Source organism: Saccopteryx leptura, chromosome 8 (assembly GCF_036850995.1).
Source record: "Saccopteryx leptura isolate mSacLep1 chromosome 8, mSacLep1_pri_phased_curated, whole genome shotgun sequence".
In the NCBI taxonomy this organism is placed as follows: Eukaryota; Metazoa; Chordata; class Mammalia; order Chiroptera; family Emballonuridae; genus Saccopteryx; species Saccopteryx leptura.
In genome coordinates, this window is record NC_089510.1 from 1578489 (window position 1) to 1604383 (window position 25895).

The 25895-nt window shown below is 49.4% G+C and overlaps 1 protein-coding gene and 1 long non-coding RNA gene across 3 annotated transcripts in view; one reads left to right on the forward strand and one right to left on the reverse strand.

The window, feature by feature from the left end:
• The window catches only part of LOC136379798 (uncharacterized), a 555021-nt gene that overhangs the window by 227371 nt on the left and 301755 nt on the right, over positions 1 to 25895 (forward strand). The gene's annotated exons all lie outside the window — the stretch shown is intronic.
• The window catches only part of XRN1 (5'-3' exoribonuclease 1), a 108950-nt gene that overhangs the window by 19029 nt on the left and 64026 nt on the right, over positions 1 to 25895 (reverse strand). For both annotated transcript variants that reach the window (XM_066347349.1, XM_066347348.1), the window contains exons 26-33: positions 17036 to 17125; positions 16175 to 16310; positions 11996 to 12052; positions 11746 to 11878; positions 8814 to 8883; positions 6048 to 6255; positions 4198 to 4290; positions 2157 to 2265 (exon numbers count right to left, since the gene is read on the reverse strand). In XM_066347349.1, the coding sequence (XP_066203446.1) occupies positions 2157 to 2265; positions 4198 to 4290; positions 6048 to 6255; positions 8814 to 8883; positions 11746 to 11878; positions 11996 to 12052; positions 16175 to 16310; positions 17036 to 17125 (896 nt within the window). The remainder of the gene's footprint in view (positions 1 to 2156; positions 2266 to 4197; positions 4291 to 6047; positions 6256 to 8813; positions 8884 to 11745; positions 11879 to 11995; positions 12053 to 16174; positions 16311 to 17035; positions 17126 to 25895) is intronic.

The following is a 25895-nucleotide window of genomic DNA, read 5'->3' on the forward strand; positions in this document are numbered from 1 at the left end:
TGTGTGTCAGGTGGAGCTGCGTGTCTCCTGTCTCCTGGTTGGGGCAGTCTCCCTGTGTTTGTTTCTGTGTATCAGGTGGAGCTGCATGTCTCCTGTCTCCTGGTTGGGGCACTCTCCCTGTGTTTGTTTCTATGTATCAGGTGGAGCTGTGTGTCTCCTGTCTCCTGGTTGGGGCAGTCTCCCTGTGTCTGTTTCTGTGTGTCAGGTGGAGCTGCCTGTCTGCTGTCTCCCAAGCTTGGTGGAGTGGCCTCGTGCAGTCAGGGTCCTGTAGGGTCCAGCAGCACAGCTTCCCCAACCACCCAAGCCCATTGACAACAGCAGTAAAAAAAGAATAAAATACTTAGAAATAAATTTAACAAAAATGTGCAAGACTTGTACACTGAAAACTATAAGACATCATTGAAAGAAATTAAAGAACTAAATAAATGTTAAGACATTTTGTGTTCATGGATAAGAAGACTTAATATTGTTAAAAGAACAATACTACCCAAAGTGATAGACGCAATCCCTAAAAAAATTTCAGTTGCCACTTTTGCAGAAGTAGACAAGCTGATCCTAAAATTCAAATGAAACTGCAGGGACTACAGTGGTCGGCAAACTCATTAGTCAAGAGAGTAAGATATCAACAAAACGATTGCAATTTCTTTTGAGAGCCAGATTTTTAAAACTTAAAACTATATAGGTAGGTACATTCCTTATTGAGGTAGCACCCGCACATGGTATTTTGTGGAAAAGCCACACTCAAGGGGCCAAAGAGCCACATGTGGTTCACAAGCCACGGTTTGCCGACCACTGGACTAGAATAAAAAAAAGCCATCTGGAAAAACGAGTTGGAGGATTCAAATTCCTCAATTTCAAAACTACAATGAAGGTACAGTAATTAAGACAGTGTGCTGTTCCCACAAAGATGGCAGATATCAATAAAATGGAATTGAGAGGCCAGAAATAAACCCACACATCTACATCCACTGACTTAACAAGAGAAAGAACAGTGTTTTAGCAAATGGTGCTGGGACAACTGATGATCCATGTGCAAAAGAATGGATACAACCCCTACCTCACACCTTATACAAACACAAATGGAAGAAAGAACTACATGTAAGAGCTACAACTATAAAACTGAGAAAAAAAGCATGCACAGGATTAGACAATGGCTTTTATCATGACACTTGAAGCACAAGCAAACAAAAACAAAGTAGAAAAACAGCAGACAGAATATAGAAAGAGTCCTTACAAATCAAAAATAAAAAGACAAACAATTTTAAAATGAGGAAATACTCTCAACAGACACTTCAGCAGAGAAGATACAGAGACCGCCGTGAGCTCGTGTGAAGACGCTCACACTGGAGCCGCCACTGGGTCGTGAGTGCAAGGCCCAGAGGCTCACGTCACACCCGCTGGGACGGCTGGGACGGGAAAGACGGACGGACGATAACAAGAATGACGGAGGTGTGGGAAGGTCAGACCCTATGCACTGCTGGTAGAAATGTGATAGGAACCACCATTTTGGGGGGAGAGTTCAATAGTTGCACAGCATGTCACACGCAGAGCTGAACACATGCCTCACTCAGCAGCTCCCCTCACTCATCTACACCCAAGACACCTGCAGACTTAGGTTCCCACAGACTCTTGTACCCGACGGTCACAGCAGCCTTACTCTTTATAACCCCATCGTGGAAACACCCCACAGGTCCATCCACATATAAATGGTGAACAAAATGCAGCATTCGTACAGTGCAGTATTTTTATCCAGAAAAAGAAAGGCCATACCGATACACGCCACAACATACAACACGGATGAACCCTGAAAACATCACGCCAATGGAAAAGAGCCCGCCGTGAAAGGTCACCCAGTTCACGAGTCCACTGGTCTGAAGTGTCCAGAAGAGGCCAGGCCACAGAGGCTGGAAGGAAGTTAGTGGGTTGGGCTGGAGGAGGGCCCGCTACCAGGGGGGGTATTTCTCTTTGGGGGGGATGAAAATGTTTTCAATATTGTCATGGTTGTATAACTGTGAAAATACCAAAAAACCCCCACTGATTGCATACTTCAAGATGATCAACGTTGTTCGTGGATTATAACTCGGCACAGCTGTTGATGAAGACAGATAACAGGAGGCCCTCAGCAGCACAGTACACTTCTCTGACTCCACACTTACGTTTCCTGTGAGGCTCCTGTTCTCTCTGCTGACACTGAACGCTGGCGTCGCTCGAGCCTGGCGCATGAGGCTGAGTCACTTGACTTACTTCTTGAGGTAGAACTGCACCCTGCAAGTCAAAATTCTTATAAATGACTTAAAGAAACTCTTAAGATATAATAACAACTGCTTTTCTTCAATGTTTAATAAGTGATTATTTTTATTAAAATTATATAGCTCACTAGAAAACAAATAAGGGATACAGGAAAGTATAAAGAATTTTAAAACCACTCAAATTCCACCACCCAGAAGTAACCGTTATTGGCATAACGATCATCACTCCAGATGTTTCTGTGGGCATTCCTTAGCAAGATACAGAGAAAACAATCCTTTTACCAACATGCTACTTTTAATAGAAAAGAATCGAATCTAATTTTGCTTGAAGTTAACTACAGAAACTAAAGCAATGATTAAACTTTAGGTCAGTGTCCTTCACAACAGAAGTAACAGCCTCTAGAGACCCCTGTAGATGTGCCTCAGAACCCCCGTCCCTGTGGGGGTGGGGTGGGGACGGGCAGGTGTTCTGGGACCTGTGTGGGAAAGGGGGCAGTGTCTCTGGGTTCATCACACTCCTCTCGCCTCCCCTGGTTTGGAAGTTCAGTTGTGCCTGAGACAGAAGTTGAAGCAATGAGCTCATTCTTCCTTTCACACCCTGTACCTACTCCACCGTCCCCTGGCGACCCCTCCGTGGAGGTCGAGAGCCGGACCTCCCTTCCCAGGCTCCGCCACCCTGGTCGAAGTGAGCATGTGTTCACAGAACGAAGGGTGGTACAGAGCAGTCCTGGAGAGTGAGTGCTGAGACGTAGCACACACACTGAGGACAAGAGGCACCCTGGCGGGGTGGCTCAGGGGGCGTGCCAACCCCACGCACCGGAGTCGTGGGTTCAACCCCTGGTCGGGGCATGTAAGAATAGCAACCAGCGCGCGCACAACTGGGTGGAGCAACTAAGTGAAACAATGAGCTGATGCTTCTTTCTCTCTCAGTCTCCTCCCCGACAAATCAATGGAAAACATTTTGAAAAAGGGGGGAAAAAAGGGCCTGAAAGTCCGGATCTGGGTCACACGCAGGTGCACACGGCCTACGGGAGACCCAGCACGCCGGCCAGGGGTCAGCGTGTCGTCACGCTCAGCGGGCAGGTTCCGTCTGCCCCGTTCCCCTGGGCTGCCCCCTCCGGCCCGGGTAATGCCGCCATCGCCATCACCATCGCCATCACCATCGCTGGAGGGTACCAGGGTAAACGGGCCCTTGTGGTGTCAGATACGGGTTTACAAACGAGACCCAGGCTGAGAAGACAGGCCCGCAGCTTGCGACAAAGGCACGGGAATTCTCTTCTTCTCTCCGTCTGTGTCCACTCCCAGCAGAACCTCTCACTGTCGTGTCCACTCTCTCAGCAGAACCTCTCACTGTCGTGTCCACTCTCTCAGCAGAACCTCTCACTGTCGTGTCCACTCTCTCAGCAGAACCTCTCACTGTCTGTGTCCACTCTCAGCAGAACCTCTCACTGTCGTGTCCACTCTCTCAGCAGAACCTCTCACTGTCTGTGTCCACTCTCAGCAGAACCTCTCACTGTCGTGTCCACTCTCTCAGCAGAACCTCTCACTGTTGTGTCCACTCTCTCAGCAGAACCTCTCTCCCCTTCATTTCCACCGAGGCCGTGAATTTGCCCACTTCTCTTTAAGACCCACCGCCAGCACACGTGACATGTTCAAGTGCAGATAAAGAAGTTAATGAGTATCGTGAAGCCTTTGTTCAGTTTGAACTATAGCTATGACTTTTGTAAAGAACTAAAAATAATCCAAAGCTGATGTCAAGGAAAAACTGTCTATACTCTTACTTTCTGATCCAAAAATGTTTATATAGCTGAATGGAAGTATGGAAAGTCATGACCAAAGCTGTTAAGTCTACTTCCTAGAACTTCAGGAGAACACTGATCGCTGCACACCCAGAAAAGGAGTATCACCCGACATGCTCTGAGGTGAAACGCCCACCCAGGACACCGACCTTGTCCGGCAGGGCGGGCTGGGGGCACGGGGCCTTCCCGGAGCCCTGCAGCGACTGCCAGATGTGGCAGAACTCGTCCTCCTTGGCCGGGACCTGCAACGCACAAGAGACTTCTCAGTTGAAACATGAAAAAACTGAGATGCTTATTAAAAACCAAATAACTTATTCATTAAAATGATTTCGCACAAGAGAAGATATTTAACTTTCATTATCTGAAATCTCAACTCTTCCTTTCTGGAGCTCAGTATAGTCACCATAAAGGTGAGTTCTATTGGCGTGAAAATGGCTTTCTTCAAGGTAATTGGTTTTGAATGGTTTTACTGGAAAGGATTTAAAGTATAACAAACGGCACAAAAGATTATACTTAATTAATAAATCCTCACCAACAGATTTGTCCTCCAATGTAATGGCATATTACCTCATTTAAACTAACATCTGACTTCATTTTAAAAATCTTTGTTTTGCCCTGGCCAGTTGGCTCAGTGGTAGAGCGTCGGCCTGGCGTGCAGGAGTCCTGGGTTCGATTCCCGGCCAGGGCACACAGGAGAAGCGCCCATCTGCTTCTCCACCCCTCCCCCTCTCCTTCCTCTCTGTCTCTCTCTTCCCCTCCCGCAGCCAAGGCTCCATTGGAGCAAGGTTGGCCCGGGCGCTGAGGATGGTTCTATGGCCTCTGCCTCAGGCGCTAGAATGGCTCTGGTTGCAACAGAGCAACACCCCAGATGGACAGAGCATCACCCCCTGGTGGGCATGCCGGTGGATCCTGGTCGGGCGCATGCGGGAGTCTGTCTGACTGCCTACCCGTTTCCAACTTCAGAGAAATACAAAAAAAAAAAAAAATCTTTGTTTTACCCAAAAGGAATCTAATAGATTAAAAATCAGCTATTGTTTAGGGAGCTGATTTCATGTAGATTAGAACTGCAAACTAGGCACCAAAATTTAACAGTAGTTCCCAGGAGGCTTGGAGAGGAATTTTGCTTCTGTTTCCTTTGTTGTTATCCCCTGGTCTGTGTTTTCTAATTAGTCTATAATAAACACGTAGTATTGGGATTAGAGTGTGGTATGATCTGTGGCCACGGAATTAAACAAAGGTGAGTGTCTCACACAAAACCACTCACTTCCCGTCCCCAGGAAGGTGGAGCAGAGGAAACCCCCCACGCACACCGGGGGGACTTGGAAATGCTTCTGATAGCCTTGCCCTTTCACCTGAAAATTCTGTCATTCTATAGCAGACAGCATAGCACAGTTGGGTTACAAAAGAAAAAAATTTAAACATTAGTTTAAAAATAAATACTGAGAAAAAAAAAGACATTTTCAAGATTATGTTTTAATTTTATAACATAGGTAGAATGTTATCAATAGCATTCTCTACTAGCCTACTAGTTTAAAATAAATCTGGGATTGACTTAAATCAAAGCTTTTGGCCCTGGTAGGTTTGCTCAGTGGATAGAAGGTCAGCCCGGTGTGCAGACATCCTGGGTTCCCGCTCAGGACACACAGGAGAAGTGACCATCTGCTTCTCTCCCTCTCTCCCCCTCCCCCTCCTGAAGCCAGTGGCTCAACTGGTTCGAGCATCGGCCCCCAGTAGAGGTTGCCAGGTGGATCCCGGTCGGGGCGCCTGCAGGAGCTCGTATATCTCCCCTCTTCTCACTTAAAAAAAATAAAAAAATAACTTAAAAGCAAAAACACTAAGTCAAATTAGGTTTCCATTTGGTGTGCCTGTGATTTGTACAGGAGACAGAGAAGGGAGAGACCGGGGGTCTCACCTGGGCCGGGACGAAGAGGGACCGCGGGGAATGATTCAGGCTTCCCAGCTGCCCAGGAGACAGAGAAGGGAGAGACGGGGGTCTCACCTGGGCCGGGACGAAGAGGGACCGCGGGGAATGATTCAGACTTCCCAGCTGCCCAGATAAGACGGAGGGACTGGCGCTCTGCTGACTGACAGCGGGCTGCGGCTTCACAATGGCCGTCAGCTTCTGACTTCCGGTCTCGGAGCGACTCCCGTGGGACAGGTTCACCAGGGCGCTGGTCGGCAGCCGGTAGCCCCGCCCCGCCGAGCACCTGGAAGGCAACAGTGTTGCCTCAGAATCACAGTGAAACAATGTGCGGGGAAGAAGCAGCAAATACCGTACTTTTTGCCCGGTAAGACGCACCTGACCATAAGACACACCTAGGGTTTTAAGGAGGAAAATAAGAAAAAAAATATTCTGAACCAAATAGTGTGTTACAATATTTAGTAAAATACCATAGTTTTCGCTCCATAAGACGCACAGGCATTTCCCCCTCCCCTTTTGGGGGAAAAAAGTGCATCTTATGGAGCGAAAACTATGGTAATTTGGGTGCACAGTCCATAATTTGCATCAATAAGTGCCTTTAAATTCAGTAGAGAAACTTGAACATAAAATGCCATTGAACATCACTAGTCACTAGAGAAATGCAAATCAAAGCCACCATGAGACACCACCTCACACATGTGAGCATGGCCGTCATCTGCAAGTCAAGACGTGACAGGTGTTGGAGGGCAGGGAGGCTGTGCACTGCTGGTGGGGCAGTGAACTGGCCCAGCACCTACGAAAGACAGCATGCTGGCTCCTCAAAGAATAAAAAATAGGCCCTGGCTGGTTGGCTCAGTGGTAGAGTGTTGGCCCAGCATGTGGATGTCCTGGGTTCGATTCCCGGTCAGGGCACACAGGAGAAGCGCCCACTTGCTTCTCCACCCTTCCCTCTCTCCTTCCTCTCTGTCTCTCTCTCTTTCCCTCCTGCAGCCAAAGCTCCACTGGAGCAAAGTTGGCCCAGGCGCTGAGGACGGCTCTGTGGCCTCCGCCTCAGGCACTAAGAAGAGCTTGGTTGTCGAGCAATGAAGTAATGCCCTAGATGGGCAGGGCATCGCCCCCCCCAGTGGACCTGCCAGGTGGACCCTGGTTGGGGCGCATGCAGGAGTCTGTCTCTGCCTCCTCTTCCCTACTGAAAGTAAATTAATTAATTAAAATAAAATATAGAGCCACTATATGACTCAGCAATCTCTCCTCTGGCTATACAGAGACAAAATCTGAAAACACTGACTTGTAAAAATATGTGTGCCGCTGTGTTCATTACAGCATTATTCAGAATAGCCATGACAAGGAAAAACCTAGTGTCCTCTGACCAGTGACCAGATAAAGATTGTACTTATTACATTACTCATGGCTATACTACTCAGCCACAAAACCCAAAAAATGCTGCCATTGGCAACTACACGGATGACCCTGAGAATATCATGCTAAGTGAACTACTCTGGTGGAAAACTACGAAAACCATGTGACTTCTCTCATGTGGGATAAAAAAAGCAACAAAGGAAGAAGGCACATAGACACAGACAGCAGTGTGGTGATGACAAGAGGGCAGGGGAGGTGGACGAGGTGGGGGGGTAAACGGGGAAGGGAGGAGACTTGACCTGGTGGTGAATACAATACACAGATGATGTGTTACAGAACCACACAGCTGTAACCTACACGATTCTATTAACCAAGGTCACCCCAATAAATACAATTTAAAAAGAAAAAGAATAAACAAAGAAAAACACATAGACACACACAAGAGAATGAATCCACCAGACTGGAGGGGTGCTGGGGGCAGACAAGGGGGTTCAAGGGGGTCAAGTGTGTGGTGACCTGGGGCGACCGGACGTGGGCTGGTGAGCACACAATGGAGCACACAGATGTTGTTTATAAAGTTGTGCACCTGAAACTTAGTGTTACTCCAAGACATTTAATAAAAGTGAAAATAAAATATAATAAAAACAAAATAAATTTATAATAAAATTAAAATAAGAACAAAAAAATAACAACTCAGTTCTTTTCCTCTAAGCCCCCGAGCTCTGGTTATATTCTCTCCCCTTCAGTCAAACTCCTCGAGGGTCAGCTCAATGTCCCATCTCCGTTATGACACCTGCCACTCATACCTGAAACCACCCCTGTTGAGTTTGAGCTAATTACCCACAATTACATTAAAACAGGTGACAAAGGCTTAGGATGCTACTAAATTCACAAAGTTGCTGGTCTGCAAGTTATTTACACATTAAAAAATGCAAAACGGATCATGCCACATGTCTGATTTTGATGGCTTCCCGCTGTTTTGAGGAGGAAGACCCGGAAGACACCCAGGTCCTGAGCCCGCCTGCACAGGGCAGGGCCTTGCTGTTCGCCCCCCGCTAGCCTGCGGTCACCGGCGGTCAGCACCCGGTCAGCACCGCAGTCTCCGAGTCTCTGAGGGGAGGACACTGGGGTATCAGATGCTGTTCCCTCTTCCGCACTCTCTCTCCCTCCCTGTTCGCTGGCGTTGACGCAGCGCCCAGCTTTCTGGCAGCCTCAGGCCAGGGCACGCTGTCACAGACACGGGAACTCCCCTCCCCGCACTGGTCACAATTAATTAATTAATATTACAAACAGCTGATTTTCTCCCACACGCTAACGAAGGCTCCACAGGCAGAGAGCACCTGTGTCTTGGTCACTGTCGCGCCCCTAGCGGCCTGCAGGGTGTCTTGGGCGCAACAGGAACTTAAATGGCGGACAGAGGAGGGACGGAGGCCAGGGGCCATGGGGACGTGTTTGTAAACCATGATGATCTCTGGAAACACACACCTTATTGTCAAGCCTCCCGGAAACTCTTCATCAAACAGTACTTCAAACAGTACATCAGCTTCTCTACTGGCTGTTAAAGAAAAAGAGATGATGAAAAATCCTGAGGTTTTGAAATGTAAGAAGCAACAGAACTACCAGAAAACGGTGTGGAGGAACAGACAGCATGGAAGTGAACAGGCTCCCGGGTCACCTTACGTGTTCAGGTAAAGTGGTATTCTAAGTCCCGTGTGGGGACGGCCCTCTTCTCTCTGCAATGTACACGTGTGAACTCCTTCACAGCAAGAGCGTTAGCCAGAGCGTAACCTCAGCGTCTGCGGTTTACCGGAGACGACGGAGCCGTGGAGGTGTGCGGCTTGCGGGTGGGACCGCAGAATGGAGCTGGCAGGAGCCCCCAGGGCTCCGGCTGACAGTGACGTGGAGACTGGAGGTCACTGCTGAGACATGAGGCGTCTTTTCTTGGGCAGGGAGCGCGGGTGCAGACAGCAAGGTGGGCTGTCGGCCAAGGTCACATTACCCCCCTCACCAAGGTCAAGCAACATCATTAGCTACAATGACTCCCCACCTTCCATGACTCCAGCTGTGTTTCTCTGATACTCGCTAGCTCCTGGTGTGGGGGAGGACCTCCCCACTCACAGTCCCCCCCCCAGGTGAGACCACCCCGCAGAACTCATCCTGCTGTACCTTCCAACCTGACACGTTAGGGGACACTCCCCCTCCAGCCCCCACTGCCTGTCTGACGGAGGGGCCACTTCCTCACCAGACAGCGGACACTTGTTCACTGCTCAGGGGAGTCACCATGGAGATGAGCTCTCAGCCGAGGGCCCTAACAACAAATACCCCGCTTTCTCTACATGTCCAGCCAGACACGGCTCACCAGTGACAGCTCTCCCCACTCAGGGTGGACGCAGCTCTCAACCCTTCTCAACACAAATTCCAAGTATTCCCAAGGACTGACCGTCGGAGGAGGAGACGCGGCTCACCAGATTCCTCAGGCCTTGACCGGGAGCCTAGCTTGCGTCCAACCCAGCAGGCTTGCCGTCTGCAAGGCCTACGCAGCAGGGGAGCAGACTGCGGCAGGGGGCTGCCTCCCTGCCCCCCTCGGACCCTTCCACACCCGGCCCACGCCCTCCTCTCTCCATTTCCAGCAGCCAGAAAGAGAGCCAAGACATTAAAAAAAAATCAGAAAAGAGGCCCTGGCCGGTTGGCTCAGCGGTAGAGCGTCAGCCTGGCGTGCGGGGGGCCCGGGTTCGATTCCCGGCCAGGGCACATAAGAGAAGCGCCCATTTGCTTCTCCACCCCCACCCCCCTCCTTCCTCTCTGTCTCTCTCTTTCCCTCCCGCAGCCAAGGCTCCATTGGAGCAAAAATGGCCCGGGTGCTGGGGATGGCTCCTTGGCCTCTGCCCCAGGTGCTAGAGTGGCTCTGGTCGCGGCAGAGCGACGCCCCGGAGGGGCAGAGCATCGCCCCCTGGTGGGCAGAGCGTCGCCCCTGGTGGGCGTGCCGGGTGGATCCCGGTCAGGCACATGAGGGAGTCTGTCTGACTGTCTCTCCCGGTTTCCAGCTTCAGAAAAATACAAATCAGAGAAGAAAATTCTCTTTTAGAGAATTCAACTAAACAGGGGAGACGCCCAGAGGATGAGAAGATGGGAACTGTAGAGAGCCACGCCCACAGTTAGAGGATGGGAACCGTGGAGAGCCACGCCCAGTTAGAGGATGGGAACCGTGGAGAGCCACGCCCACAGTTAGAGGATGGGAACCGTGGAGAGCCACGCCCAGTTAGAGGATGGGAACCGTGGAGAGCCACGCCCACAGTTAGAGGATGGGAACCGTGGAGAGCCACGCCCAGTTAGAGGATGGGAACCGCAGAGAGCCACGCCCAGTTAGAGGATGGGAACCGTGGAGAGCCACGCCCAGTTAGATGGGAACCGTGGAGAGCCACGCCCACAGTTAGAGGATGGGAACCGTGGAGAGCCACGCCCACAGTTAGGAAAGAGCAAGGCGAGAGCTCGAACCCCACACCGCCACCCACCGAGGTGAGGACAGGGCAGTCACCTAACCACGGGGGGGGGGGGGAATAACACCTGGGGCTACATGTGAAGTGTCGAGCGCCTGGCATAGGGCTGGCGCTGAAAAAGCAGTTCTCCCGGGCTCACGGTCCGCCTGCCCTTCCTCCCTCCTGACAGCAAGCGGGGGTGCCAGATGGGGAGGGCTGCACGGCCAGCACTGGGCCCAGCCTCAGAGGGGCCGCTTTATGTGGGGCAGACTCTCTGGGGTCCCTGCTGGGACTCCCCCCAGGCACCCCGAGGTCCTAGCTGTCCCTCTGTCTCCTCTCCACTCTCTCTCACTTTTTTTTTTTGGTAAAAGAAAACACAACATAAAACTTACCATCTTAACATTTTTAAGTGTACAGCACAGAAGTGTTAACTATTTGCCCACGGCTGTGCAATAGATAGGTGGGTCTGTTCTATATCCAGAATCTAGCCGTGTTTATAAAATTCAAGCTAATGTGCATATTGAACTGGAAACTCTTCACTGTAAATAAGCTCATGATTCACATTTATTTGTTTCTCCATGGAAACCAAGAGGTCACGATGACCGTTAAGGTCCACATCCAGCAAGACCAGCCGGAGACCTGACTCGGGAGACACGACAAGCTTTCCTCGCGGATTCACGAGGGCGTGTGCACGTGCTCCAAGGTCTCCTGCGATTTCACGAGTTCTGTAGAAGCTGCCAGGTTTCCCGCAGTCCTCACCCAGCTTCCCCTTCTTTTAATCACTTCCTAGACACTGGCTGACACGAGACAGAAAAGATTTTTCTTTGAAAACTAAAACAAAACAACCAACAGAAAAGAATGTAGAGGCCCCTGTTCTAATCATCCCTGCCTGCTACGCCGCGGACACGCCCCACGCTGAGGGGCCGGCGCCAGGCTCCTACCGCCTTTGATCCCGATGACGGTGCCCCGCAGGCCCACGGGCACGGAGAAGCTGTCCCGCACGTTCACCACGCGGTCGAAGAGCCGGAAGTCCGCGTCCCGGTCGGGAATGACTCCGTGCTGCTGCTCCAGAGGCTGAAGGGGAGACAGCTCGGCTTACGACCAGGCCGGATCTCAAGGCTACAGCGACAGCACACGGCGCCGCGGCGTCTGCCCGCTGGGACCGCTCTGACCCTGGCAGCGGGGACTCACCCGGTACAGCAAGTGGGGCTTCACAGTCACCCGCACCTTCTTGTTGCTCTTCCTTTGCTGAGGAGACAAAGCGTTTCAGATACTGATGACTGCGGTTCTTCAGATGCAGCAAGGAGGAATGATAAACTAATTCTTTTCTTTCTTTCTTTATTTTTAAGATTCTACTTATTGAATTTACAGAGAGATGAGAGAGAGACGGGGACTGACAAGTACCAACTCCTAGTGGCTTCACTGTCCGTTGTTCATTGATTGATTGCTTATTGTATGTGCCTTGACCGGGCAAGCCCAGGGTTTCAAACTGGTGACCTCCGCGTTCCAGGTCGACACTTTATCCACTGCGCCACCAGAGGTCAGGCTAAATAAATTCTAACTTACAGTAGCACTTTTAAAGAATAAGACAGATAGAAACATGCAGAATGACAAGGAGGCAGCCTGGTGGATGCTCACGGCATGAATATGTCTGTGGTGAGCGTGCCCGGCTCTGGGAGACAGCTCTGCCCATCACTGAGCACTGGCAGCAGCCTTCCCACCAGCACCCTGCCTGCCAGAACCCACGGTCACACGTGATGGAAATGCTAGCCCATGCAAATGACTTCTTTACTCTAAAAAGTACTGTAAACAATGGTCAACAAAGACTTTTTCTTTAAAGGTATAAAGTATTGATCTATGCCAATATTGTGGGTTTTGTTGCTACTTATAAACAGGTACCACTCATTTAATAAAATCCCTGCTTTTGAACTCTGTTGCGAAACAAGCACTGATGTTTGAATTTTCTGACCTACAAAATGCTGGCAGAAGCCCTCTGCATTGTTATCTATGGTGCTTGTATTAATAACTCCGTCAGCTTACACGTCACGGAGCGTCACTCCTTCCCATCTGTGGGATGGAAGCGCACCACCTGTGACCTGTGCTGTGACAGACTGTCAGGCTAGCTGATGCCCAGCGCTGTACAACCACCCGTCACACAACACACTCTGAACTGAACTCGCGACCAGGAACACGGCAGCAGTTCAGCCTGCAGCGGTCACCCGTCTTCCGAGCATAGGGCAGTAAGAGAGGGGACACGAGACGGCCAGGCTGCAGCACCTGCACGCTATGGGGCCCACGTGTGCGCACTGTGAGATACCCCGGCCCTTCAACAGAGCACACTTTATTATATTACAGAGACACTGCGTTTATTCGCCCAACAACAATTTCTGAGCTCCCTTTGTGGGCCACATATTGGTTTTGGTGTGGGGACGGAGCAGTGATGTGTTCCTGTCTTCCAGTTGATGGAGACAGCAGAGAAACAGAATAAGGAAAAGATAGTGAGTTTGAAGGTAGAAAGCACAGTGAGGAGCAGAGCAGGCAGGAGGCGGGCAGCTGCAAACAGGGTGACCAGGGATGGCCTCACTGACAGGGTGCCCCTGTTTCCCGACCGGAAGGACTGAGAGACCCAACTGGTCTCCATCCACTGACAACCGCAAGAGGGGAGAGAATACAGAACATCTAAAATGATTTTAAAAAGCAGAGTAAAGAACTGTGCCTGGAGAATTGGCTCTAACATACCCCAGGCAATGATACACTGTAGCATGGGAGATGACACACCCCAGGCAGTGATACACTGTAGCATGGGAGATGACACACCCCAGGCAGCGATACACTGTAGCATGGGAGATGACACACCCCAGGCAGCGATACACTGTAGCATGGGAGATGACACACCCCAGGCAGCGATACACTGTAGCATGGGAGATGACACACCCCAGGCAGCGATACACTGTAGCATGGGAGATGACACACCCCAGGCAGCGATACACTGTAGCATGGGAGATGACACACCCCAGGCAGCGATACACTGTAGCATGGGAGATGACACACCCCAGGCAGCGATACACTGTAGCATGGGAGATACCACACCCCAGGCAGCGATACACTGTAGCATGGGAGATGACACACCCCAGGCAGCGATACACTGTAACATGGGAGATGACACACCCCAGGCAGCGATACACTGTAGCATGGGAGATGACACACCCCAGGCAGCGATACACTGTAGCATGGGAGATGACACACCCCAGGCAGTGATACACTGTAGCATGGGAGATGACACACCCCAGGCAGCGATACACTGTAGCATGGGAGATACCACACCCCAGGCAGCGATACACTGTAGCATGGGAGATACCACACCCCAGGCAGTGATACACTGTAGCATGGGAGATACCACACCCCAGGCAGTGATACACTGTAGCATGGGAGATGACACACCCCAGGCAGCGATACACTGTAGCATGGGAGATACCACACCCCAGGCAGTGATACACTGTAGCATGGGAGATGACACACCCTAGGCAGCGATACACTGTAGCATGGGAGATACCACACCCCAGGCAGTGATACACTGTAGCATGGGAGATGACACACCCCAGGCAGTGATACACTGTAGCATGGGAGATGACACACCCCAGGCAGCGATACACTGTAGCATGGGAGATACCACACCCCAGGCAGCGATACACTGTAGCATGGGAGATGACACACCCCAGGCAGCGATACACTGTAGCATGGGAGATGACACACCCCAGGCAGTGATACACTGTAGCATGGGAGATGACACACCCCAGGTAGCGATACACTGTAGCACCAATGAGAAGACACAGCAATCACACCTGACCCATTAGGCAAATCAATACACCAGGGATTTTCACACTAAACCCCAAATCACAACTACTGGATGAGAAGTTCTGGGGCTGGCTATTCAAAATGTGGTCACCTGCAAGCTCGTCAGAAACAGAGTCTCGTGCTTACCTGAGAGCTACGGAACCAGAACCCGTGTCCCAATGAGACCTGCCTGGGACCTTCTGCATGTTCAAGTGCGAGCAGCACCACTATAGGGGCGGAACCCAGAGCCGTGTTTTTTAAAAAATGCCTCCAGCAAAGCAATTTTTATAATTAGCTGAGCTTGGGAATCCCCGTCCAGTAAGAAAACGACCGAGAGTGTTAATGATAATCCTGCATTATAAACATATCGACTGTGCTCAGAATGTTGTCCTTTTGTGTTTGTTTATTGCCCTAAAAGGGATAAACATCACTCATAACTGTACCTCCTTGACACATTAATAGATTTTTTTTAATTCCTTGTATTTACAGGCACACATAATTTAAAAAATGTTGTAACCAGAACATTAGGCTACAGCTTTGCACGTGTATCTTCTGTTTATAAAGTAAGAGAAACGTGTAAAACGTTTTAGGAAGCTCTGTGTCCAAATGGGTTAAAGTAAAATTTGGGGGCTTAAAATTACAAACTTCTATTAAGTAGAAAACTCATTTCAAAAACAGTGCTGGGCCTGACCAGGCAGTGGTGCAGTGGTTGGAGCACTGGACTGGGACGCGGAGGACCCAGGTTCGAAATCCCAATGTTGCCAGCTTGAACGTGGCTCATAGACATGACCCCATAGTTGCTAGCTTGAGCCCAAGGTCGCTGGCTTGAGCAAAGGGTCACTCGCTCTGCTGTAGCCCCCCGGTCAAGGCACATATGAGAAAGCAATCAATGAACAACTAAGGTGCCGCAACTGTGAGTTAATACTTCTCATCTCTCTCCCTTCCTGTCTGTCTCTCTCACTGAAAACACACACACAAAATCCCCCAAACAAAACAAAAAAACAATGCCGGACAAGTAGATTTTTAAAAAGAAATGTAAAAAGACAAAGAAAAAAAGAAATGCAGACTCTGTCCTCAGCTGAACTCAATGACCTTTCAAAGCACCAAACCCTCGTTCCCCAGAGAGGCAGTCACACCTGGTGCTTTTCTACTGCACTCACACTGACGAGAGAGCGCAGCTGCAGCAGCCCGGGGTCCCCAGGTGAATGACGGCGACAGGGAGGCACCACACCCCCTCGGGGAGCCCTCTGGTGACCCCGTGGCAGGTGCGTTTATCCTCGGTGTACACGGTGTACACGAGGAAAGGAAGTCAGGGGAGGTGCCCAGTCTGCCCGGCCAGGAGCACGGGGCGGGGCGGGGGCGGAACGGGGGCGTGGTCGGCGGCACAGCCCACTCCCTCCGCCCCTGCCGCTGTCGGCAGAGGGACAGCTCCGTGATCCCACAGCAGGCACGTGGGAAGGAGAATCAAAGTTACAGAAAGGGATGCAATCAATCGGCTTCCCACTGCGTCAAGGCGGAGGATGGAGAGCGCGGTACCTTGCACTTCTCGACCTCTTCCTCGATCCGCTCCACGATGGCCACGTCCAGGGTCTGCAGGTCACAGGAGGAGCGCGACAGGGTGCTGACCGGGTGTCCTTTCAGCCACGTCATGATCTCCTGAACTTTCTCGGCACTACGTGGAAAACAAACGGTTTCCCACAGGTTAGAGCCTCGTGAGGGCTACATCAAAGGCCCAACAGAAACCTCCGGAGGGCTGCAGAGTATGGAAGTCATCCATGTGTAATTAATTAGACATCGGTCACTATCCCTAACTGGGAGTGACTCTGAATATGTTCATTCTCAGTACTTTTCTAAAAGTCACAAAATTAGTTTAAAAGTACTTTGTCCTAAAAGAAATAAAGAATTGTATTAAGATCTTAAAGCAAAAACAAAACAATATAAAACCCTGTCCCCTAAAGTAATATACATTCTTTTTTTTTTTTAAGAGAGAGAGAGAGGTGGGAGGGGAAACGAGACAGACAGGGAGGGAGAGAGATGAGAAGCATCACCTCATAGTTGTGTTGCGGCACCTTAGTTGTTCATTGATTGCGTTCGCATATGTGCCTTGACTGGGGGGCTCAAGCCGAGCAGTAACCCCTTGCTCAAGCTAGTGACCTTTGGGCTCAAGCCAGTGGCCACAGACATGATCCCATGCCCAAGCCGGATGAGCCTGCACTAATGCCGGCAACCCTGGGGTTTCAAAACTGGGACTTCAGTGTTCCAGGTCGACACTCTGTCCACTACGCCACCACCAGTCAGGTGGGGAGTAATATAAGTTCTTAAAAAAACTACTCCTGTATGTTCATTGGGACCCCTGCACGGACCTGTGAGGCAGCACATGTCACACGTCTTGCTCACCCGTTCTCATTTTCCTCAGGCCAAATGTCATCCTCATAGAACACGTCCTCTTGACTGTTTTTGGCGATATAACTAAATAGTTCTGGAGCTCTGGGCAAACAAACGAACAAACAAAAACACTGCTTTAGAAAATCATATGGCAAACTTCACATCACTTCCCATCAAATAACTTTGGATGCTAAGGGGACATATGAAATATACTGAGAGCTGGTTACTGTCTACAGAGCATTAATAAGGAACAGAGACTACAATGTTTGAAAGTATCCATAGGCCGTCACAAACCTTTCAGTCGCTGAGGGAGCAATGATTCAAGTTGTAAACTGTAATAAACTTCAATTTCTGGCTCTATACCCTTAGCTCATGTTGATAAATGGACTAAAATTACATCGACAGGTACATTTTCTAATTTTGACAGCAAAGCTGGAGCACTCCACAAAAGAGCCACTAAAATGCATTAAAGGTTTCTTCCGATCGTCCTCAGAAGTGCTGCGTCCCCAGAGCACAGGGCTCTCAGGTGCACCGGCAGAACAAATGTCTGTGTGTCCGCTGCTCCCCTCTCAGCCCACGGAAGCCACAGAGCGCACGGAACAGGGCACAGACCTGGAGAGGCCGCGAGGAGAAACAGAGCCTGACAGCACATGTGAGGTGTTAGCAGTTTTAGAAACGGAACACGGGACGGACAGGTGTTGACTGACATGACGGACAGAATGCCCTGCACCTGAGCCCCGTGCACGGGAAGTCAGCAGGAGACGGCTGGTCTGAGCTGTGGAAGTCCACAAAGCCCAGGCACTGTGGGCTCCAGTGGGTTCTACTGCTGCAGGGTGCAAGGAAGTCTAGCAGCCTTTCAGCAGAAAACTCTGCCTCGTTAGCAGTAGACAGTCACGGGACTGCACGCCACCACTGGCGTGAGAGCCGCAGTCTGCATATCTCAGAGGCCAGCAGGGACATGGTGCTCCTGCTTGGGTACGCCAGGCACACCTGCGCGGCTAGTGGGGTCGGGGGCAGGGCGTGAGGTGGAGAGGAGGGGCCCCCTGCACAGGGGACAGGGACAGCATGACCACTGCACGTGTGTACGGGCAGCACAGTGTCCTGAGGAACCAGACTGGGGTGCAGGCACAGGTGCAGGAGCCTGTCCCCGCAGGAGGGAGAGAAGATGGAGGAGGCAGGCTGGCACCCAGGAGAAGCAGGGCTGTGTCATTCTGGCCAGTCCCAGAGACCCCAGACCGGGATGGCCTTTTGGACTTGTCCAGCTGGAGCAGTCACGGTGCTGGGCCCTCACAGCTGCTTGCAGACCAGGCACTGGACCTACGGCTGTGGGGGGAAGGGGCTATCACTGCAGAAGAGGTGGAGCTCTTCCGCCTGGCTGTCCCTGCAGAGAGCTCATGGCCGCAGGTGCCAGACAGCAGCGTCCCTGCTGCAACAGGCCCTTCAGTCCTAAAGGGAGCACTAGGGGGGGTGTCACAGCACCCACAGCATGGTGACACCCCGTTCCCTGCTCAGTTTCCAGGATGCGGGAGTCAGCGTTGTTCTCCACACCTGTCCTCTAAGACAAAGGCTGTGACACTCTCTGGGGAAACCCGCAGCCTCAAAGGGAAGACACACAGGCAGGGGTCATACTTGGACACCCCCCCGTAGGAACAGCCGAGCCCCGGCAGGCTCCACCAAACCACGCGGAAATCCCAGTCAGACTCTCTGCGCCTCACTCTTAAATATGACTGGACACCTGAGACCCACCAGCCAACTGGAAAAGTTTCAACATGAAGAGAGAGAAATCAAATCAAACAAACAAACAAAAAGACCCACTTAGAGAAAACAGAGAACAAAAGAAGAAAAATCTAGGAATACTACCTTGAGAAAATGAAAAGATATTTCACTCATTTTAAGAACAAGATGATATTTTAAAAGGGAATGTCAGAGAATATGGATGCACTTTTAAATTAAAAATGGTTATGAGGAACAGCAGTTTTTGGAACGACACAAGACAGAGCTGAAGACCCTCCCACCAGCAGAGGGCAGTGTAACGGTGCGGCACGGACCCTCCACCAGCAGAGGGCAGTCTAACGGTGTGGCACGGACCCTCCCACCAGCAGAGGGTAGTGTAACGGTGCGGCACGGACCCTCCACCAGCAGAGGGCAGTCTAACGGTGTGGCACGGACCCTCCCACCAGCAGAGGGCAGTGTAACGGTGCGGCACGGACCCTCCACCAGCAGAGGGCAGTCTAACGGTGTGGCACGGACCCTCCCACCAGCAGAGGGTAGTGTAACGGTGCGGCACGGACCCTCCACCAGCAGAGGGCAGTCTAACGGTGTGGCACGGACCCTCCCACCAGCAGAGGGTAGTCTAACGGTGCGGCACGGACCCTCCCACCAGCAGAGGGCAGTGTAACGGTGCGGCACGGACCCTCCACCAGCAGAGGGCAGTGTAACGGTGCAGCACGGACCCTCCACCAGCAGAGGGCAGTGTAACGGTGCGGCACGGACCCTCCACCAGCAGAGGGCAGTGTAACGGTGCAGCAGGGACCCTCCACCAGCAGAGGGCAGTCTAACGGTGCGGCACGGACCCTCCACCAGCAGAGGGCAGTGTAACGGTGCGGCACAGACCCTCCCACCAGCAGAGGGCAGTGTAATGGTGCGGCACGGACCCTCCCACCAGCAGAGGGCAGTGTAACGGTGCGGCACAGACCCTCCCACCAGCAGAGGGCAGTGTAACGGTGCAGCAGGGACCCTCCCACCAGCAGAGGGCAGTGTAACGGTGTGGCACAGACCCTCCACCAGCAGAGGGTAGTCTAATGGTGTGGCACAGACCCTCCCACCAGCAGAGGGCAGTCTAACGGTGCGGCACGGACCCTCCCACCAGCAGAGGGCAGTGTAACGGTGCGGCATGGACCCTCCACCAGCAGAGGGTAGTCTAATGGTGTGGCACAGACCCTCCACCAGCAGAGGGCAGTGTAACGGTGCGGCACGGACCCTCCACCAGCAGAGGGCAGTGTAACGGTGCAGCAGGGACCCTCCACCAGCAGAGGGCAGTCTATTGGTGCGGCACGGACCCTCCCACCAGCAGAGGGCAGTGTAACGGTGCGGCACGGACCCTCCCACCAGCAGAGGGCAGTGTAACGGTGCGGCACAGACCCTCCACCAGCAGAGGGCAGTGTAACGGTGCGGCACGGACCCTCCCACCAGCAGAGGGCAGTGTAACGGTGCGGCACGGAAAACGGTGAGGCGCTCCGGGAGCCCAGACCACTGACCCAGCAGGTCCCAGAGAGAGAGAACAGAAACAACGGTGAGAAGAAAACCATCACATCCTTTTTCATTTTAAATACTGTAAGTACAGTATTCCCCACTCTATTTCAGCTAATGGCTAAGACACTCCATGACACAGAATTAAGTTCACACGTGTGCCTCCAGTCAGACAGGGAGGTAGGTAAACACTGTCATCTGCCCACAACGACTCCAGAATTACAAGTCAGCTGCAGAGCCGGCACTGAGAGCTGCCCAGAGCCGAGCTGAAGTCCCACAACAAAGGATTTGATTGGCAGGAGGGCGGGGTCAAGGAATCAGCTCAACCCACTCCCATGTGTGGAGGATAAGAACCAGAAGGCACATTTTGGCTGTGAGAGTTCCCCCTGAGGAGCCAGGGGTCCCAGCCCCAGCCCAGGCCCCCAGCCCAGGGTCCTAGTGCCGGGAAGAGGAGTCCCCACAGCTTCTGACTGTAGAAACCAGCAGGGACTGTGGCTGAGGGAGACGGAGCTGCTGGAGTCCCAGGCGTTCCTCTTAAAGGGCCCACAGGGACTGCCTCAGACTCCCTCCCTCTGGGCTCCAGCGCTGGGGCAGCAGCTTGAAGGGCACCAGGGAGTTCAAACACTGGTTATAAGGAGGGTCAGTGAGCTCAGGGGAAGAGCAGATGAACTCAGTGAGAACTTGAGCATAAAGAAGGACCAGTAGAAACGAAGACCACAGTCACTGCAATGAGCAGCACTCACTAGAGCAGGGGTCCCCAAACTTTTTACACAGGGGGCCAGTTCACTGTCCCTCAGACCGTTGGAGGGCCGGACTATAAAAAAACTATGAACAGGCCCTGCCGGTTGGCTCAGTGGTAGAGCGTCGGCCTGGCGTGCAGGAGTCCCGGGTTCGATTCCCGGCCAGGGCACACAGGAGAAGCGCCCATCTGCTTCTCCACCCCTCCCCTCCTTCCTCTCTGTCTCTCTCTTCCCCTCCCGCAGCCGAGGCTCCATTGGAGCAAAGATGGCCCGGGCACTAGGGATGGCTCCTTGGCCTCTGCCCCAGGCACTAGAGTGGCTCTGGTCGTGACAAAGCGACGCCCCGGAGGGGCAGAGCATCACCCCCTGGTGGGCATGCGGGTGGATCCGGTCGGGCGCATGCGGGAGTCTGTCTGACTGTCTCTCCCCATTTCCAGCTTCAGAAAAAAATAAAAAATAAAAAAATAAAAAGATGGTAGATTTAAAAAAAACAAAAAAACTATGAACAAATCTCTATGCACACTGCACATATCTTATTTTAAAGTAAAAAAACAAAACGGGAACAAATACAGTATTTAAAATAAAGAACAAGTAAATTTAAATCAACAAACTGACCAGTATTTCAATGGGAACTATGGGCCTGCTTTTGGCTAATGAGATGGTCAATGTCCAGTTCCATATTTGTCACTGCTAGCTATAACAAGTGATGTGATGCGCTTCCAGAGCCATGACGCGTGCCTCCCACGTCACCGGAAGTAGTACTGTATGTGACCGACGCCACACTTTGCGGCATTGCCACATACAGTACTCTCACTTTCCACCAATGAAAGAGGTGCTCCTTCCGAAAGTGCAGCGGGGGGCCAGATAAATGGCCTCAGGGGGCCGCATGCGGCCCGCGGGCCGTAGTTTGGGGACCCCTGCACTAGATGGAATTACCTGCAAATTAGCTGAAGAAGAGGGTTAAGTCAGCAACTTGAAAGACAAGGTAGTAGAAAACGTAATCAGAAGAGCAAATAGAAAAGAAATAGTAAAAGAGTCATGGCGATTGTTTAAGGGGCCCCTGAAACAATATAAAGCACAGCAGCATTCACACCACATAGGAACCAGATGGAGAAGACAGAGAACAGGGAACCAAAACCTGTCTGATGAAGTAACGTTGGAACCCTCCCCAACATGGTGAAGGAAACAGACACACAGGTTCAGGAAGCGTGGAAGAGTCCCAAATAAAATGAACTCAAAAGAGGCCCACACCAAACACATCGTAACTGAAATGCAAAAGGTCAAGATGGAGAATCTTAAAAGCCCCTGGTTATTACAGAGGGACCCCCAAGGCTGCAAACTGACTTCTCAGCAGAAACTTTGCAGGACACAATAAGAACATATAAGGAAAATGACTACCCAGAAAGACTATCATCTAGAATTCAAGGACAGATAGAGAGCTTCCCAGGCAGGAAAAAGCCAAAGGAGTCCACCACCACCAAACCAGTGTTACAAAAAAATGTTAAAGGGAGTTCTTCAAAAAGAACAACAATAAGAAAATATAAAAAATATGACTAATAAAGTGGCAGTAACTACATAGCTATGAATAATCACCTTTAATGTAAATGGAATAAATGCTCCAATCAAAAGACAATGGGTAGCTGAATGAGTAAGAAAACAAGACCCATATATATGCTGCCTACAAAAGACCCACCTCAGAACGAAAGATACACACATAATGAAGGTAAAAGGATGGAAAAAGATATTTCATGCAAATGAAAAATTTAAAAACGGTAGGGTAGACCCTGGCTGGTTGGCTCAACGGTAGAGCGTCGGCCCGGTGTGTGGAAGTCCTGGGTTCAATTACCAGCCAGGGCACACAGGAGAGGCACCCATCTGCTTCTCCACCCTTCCCCCTCTTCTTTCTCTATCTCTCTCTTCCCCTCCTGGAGCCAAAGCTCCACTGGAGCAAAGTTGGCCCAGGCGCTGAGGATGGCTCCATGGCCTCCACCTCAGGCGCTAGAATGGCTCTGGTTGCAGCAGAACAACACCCCAGATGGGCAGAGCATCGCCCCCTGGTGGGCATGCCAGGTGGATCCCGGTTGGTGCATGCAGGAGTCTGTCTGACTGCCTCCCCGCTTCTCACTTCAGAAAAATTCAAAAAAAAAAAAAAAAAAAAAAAAGGTAGGGTAGCAATACTAATATTGGACAAGCAGACTTTAAAATAAAGGCTGTAGCAAGAGATAAAAGACATTTCACAATGATTAAGTGACCAATCCCACCCACAAGAGGATAAAACACTGGTAACATTTCCATACCCAAAACAGGAGCACCTAAATAGATAAAGCAAATCTTGATGGACATAAAGGGAGAAATCAACAACTAACACTCATAGTAGGGAACTTAAACATCCCCACTACATGAATGGCTAGATCATCAGACAGAAAATTACCAAGGAAATAGTGGCCTTAAATGACACATTGGACCAGATAGACTTGATTGATATTTTTAGAACATTTCACCCCAAAGCAATAGTATATGCATTCTTTTCAAGCACACATGGAATATTTTCCACAATAGGTCACATGTTAGGCCACAAAACAAGTCTCAATAAAGTTAAGAAGACTGAAACAATATCAAGCATCTTCTTGGATCACAGTGATATGAAACCAGAAATCAATTACAAAAAGAAAACTGAAAAACACACCAACATACGGAGGCTAAATAACATGCTATGCAACAATCACTACATTAACAATGGAATCAAGAAAGACTTTAAAAAGTATCATGAGAGGAATGACAATAAAAATACAACAAGCCAAACACCAAAGGCCACAGCCAAAACAGTTTTAAGAGGAAATTTCATTGCAATACAGGTCTGTCTCAAGACAAGAAAATCTCAAATCTCAATCCAACCTCATACCTAATGTAGAAAAGGACCAATAAACAAAGCCCAAAGTAGAAGAAAAAAAAATCAGAGTGGAAATAAACAAACTTGAGTCTAAAACCACAATACGAAAGATCAATAAAACCAACAGTTGGTTCTTCGAAAAGATAAACAAGATTGATGACACTTTCATCAGTTATGCAGTTATGAAAAAGAGAAGACTCAAATAAATATCAGAAATGAAAGCGGAGAATTAAAAACTGACACCAAAGAAATTATAGGAAAATACTATTATACAAACAATCATATGCCAACAAACTGAACAACCTGGAAGAAAAAGATAAATTTCTAAAAACATACAATCTTCCAAGACTGAGGTCAGAAAAACCAGAAAACCTAAACAGACCAATTACAATCAATGATATCGAATCAGTGATCAAAATCTTTCAACAAACAAAAGTCCTGAACTGGATGGCTTCTCAGGTGAATTTTGACCACATATTCAGAAAAAAATTTAATACCTATCCTACTCAAAATATTCAAAATTGAAGAGGTGAGATGCTCCCAAGCTCATTTTACGAAGCCAGCATTACCCTGATTTCAAAACCACACAAAGACACTAGAGAAAAAGAAAATTATAAGCCAATATCCCTGATGAACATAGATACTAAAAATCTCAAGAAAATATTAGCAAATCAACTTTAGCAATACATTAAAAAATAATACACCATGATCAAGTGGGACTTATATTTGAGATGCAAAGTTGGTTCAACATCTGCAATTCAAATAATGTGATACCACACAAAATCAAGCATACAATTTCTATGATCATATCAACAGATACAGAAAAGGATCTGACAAAATCCATCATCCATTTATAATAAAAACTCTCAGCAAAGTGAGACTAGAGAGCACATACCTCAACATAATGAAGGCCATATATGGCGAAACCACAGCTAACATCATACACAATGAGAAAGAGGTAAAACAGTACTTCTCATGATCCAAAACAAGAAAAGGCTGTCCAACCTGTTTATTCAAAACAGTATTGGAATTCCTAGCTATAGCAATCAGCCAAAAATAAGAAAGAGAAAAAAATAAAAGAAAAAGAAAAGAAATAAAAGGTATCCAAGTTGGAACAGAAAAAAATAAAACTGTCATTATTTGCAGATGACATGATACTGTATGTACAAAATCCTAAAGATTCTCCCAAAAAAGTACTAGAACTGATAAATGAATTCAGCCAAGAAGCAGGATACGAAATTAATATTTAGAAATCGGTTATACTCCAACAATGAACTATCAGAAAGAGAAATTAAGAAAACAATCCATTTACAATTGCACCAAAAAATAAAATACCCACAAATAAATTTAACCAAGGAAGTAAAAGACCTATACTTGAAAACTCTAAGACACTGCAGAAAGAAACTAAAGATGACACAAATAATGAAAGTATATACCATGATCATGGATAGGAAGAATTAACGTCATTATAATATCCATACAACCCAAAGCACTCTACAGAGTTAATGCATTTTCTATTAAATACTAATGGCATTTTTCATAGGACTAGGACAAATAACCCTAAAATTGAATATGAATCACAAAAAACCTGAATAGCCAAAGCAATTTTGAAAAAGAAGAACAAAGTTAAAGGTATCATACTACCTGATATCAAACTATACTACAAGGCTATAGACACCAAAACAACATGGTACTGGAGTAAAAACAGACCTATAGGTCAATGGAACAGAATAGAGAGTCCAGGATACACTCAGCCCTACATGGTCAATTAATGTATGACAAACGGGATAAGAATACACAATGGAATAAAGACAATCTCTTAAATAAATGGTGTTGAGAACAGAAGAAAGATACCTGCAAAAAACAAAACTATACCACTTTTCATTCCATATACAAAAATAAACTCAAAATGGATTAAGGACTGAAATTAAGACTCAAAACCCTAAAGCCCCTAGAAGAAAACAGGCAGTAAACTCTTTGACATCTCTCTCAG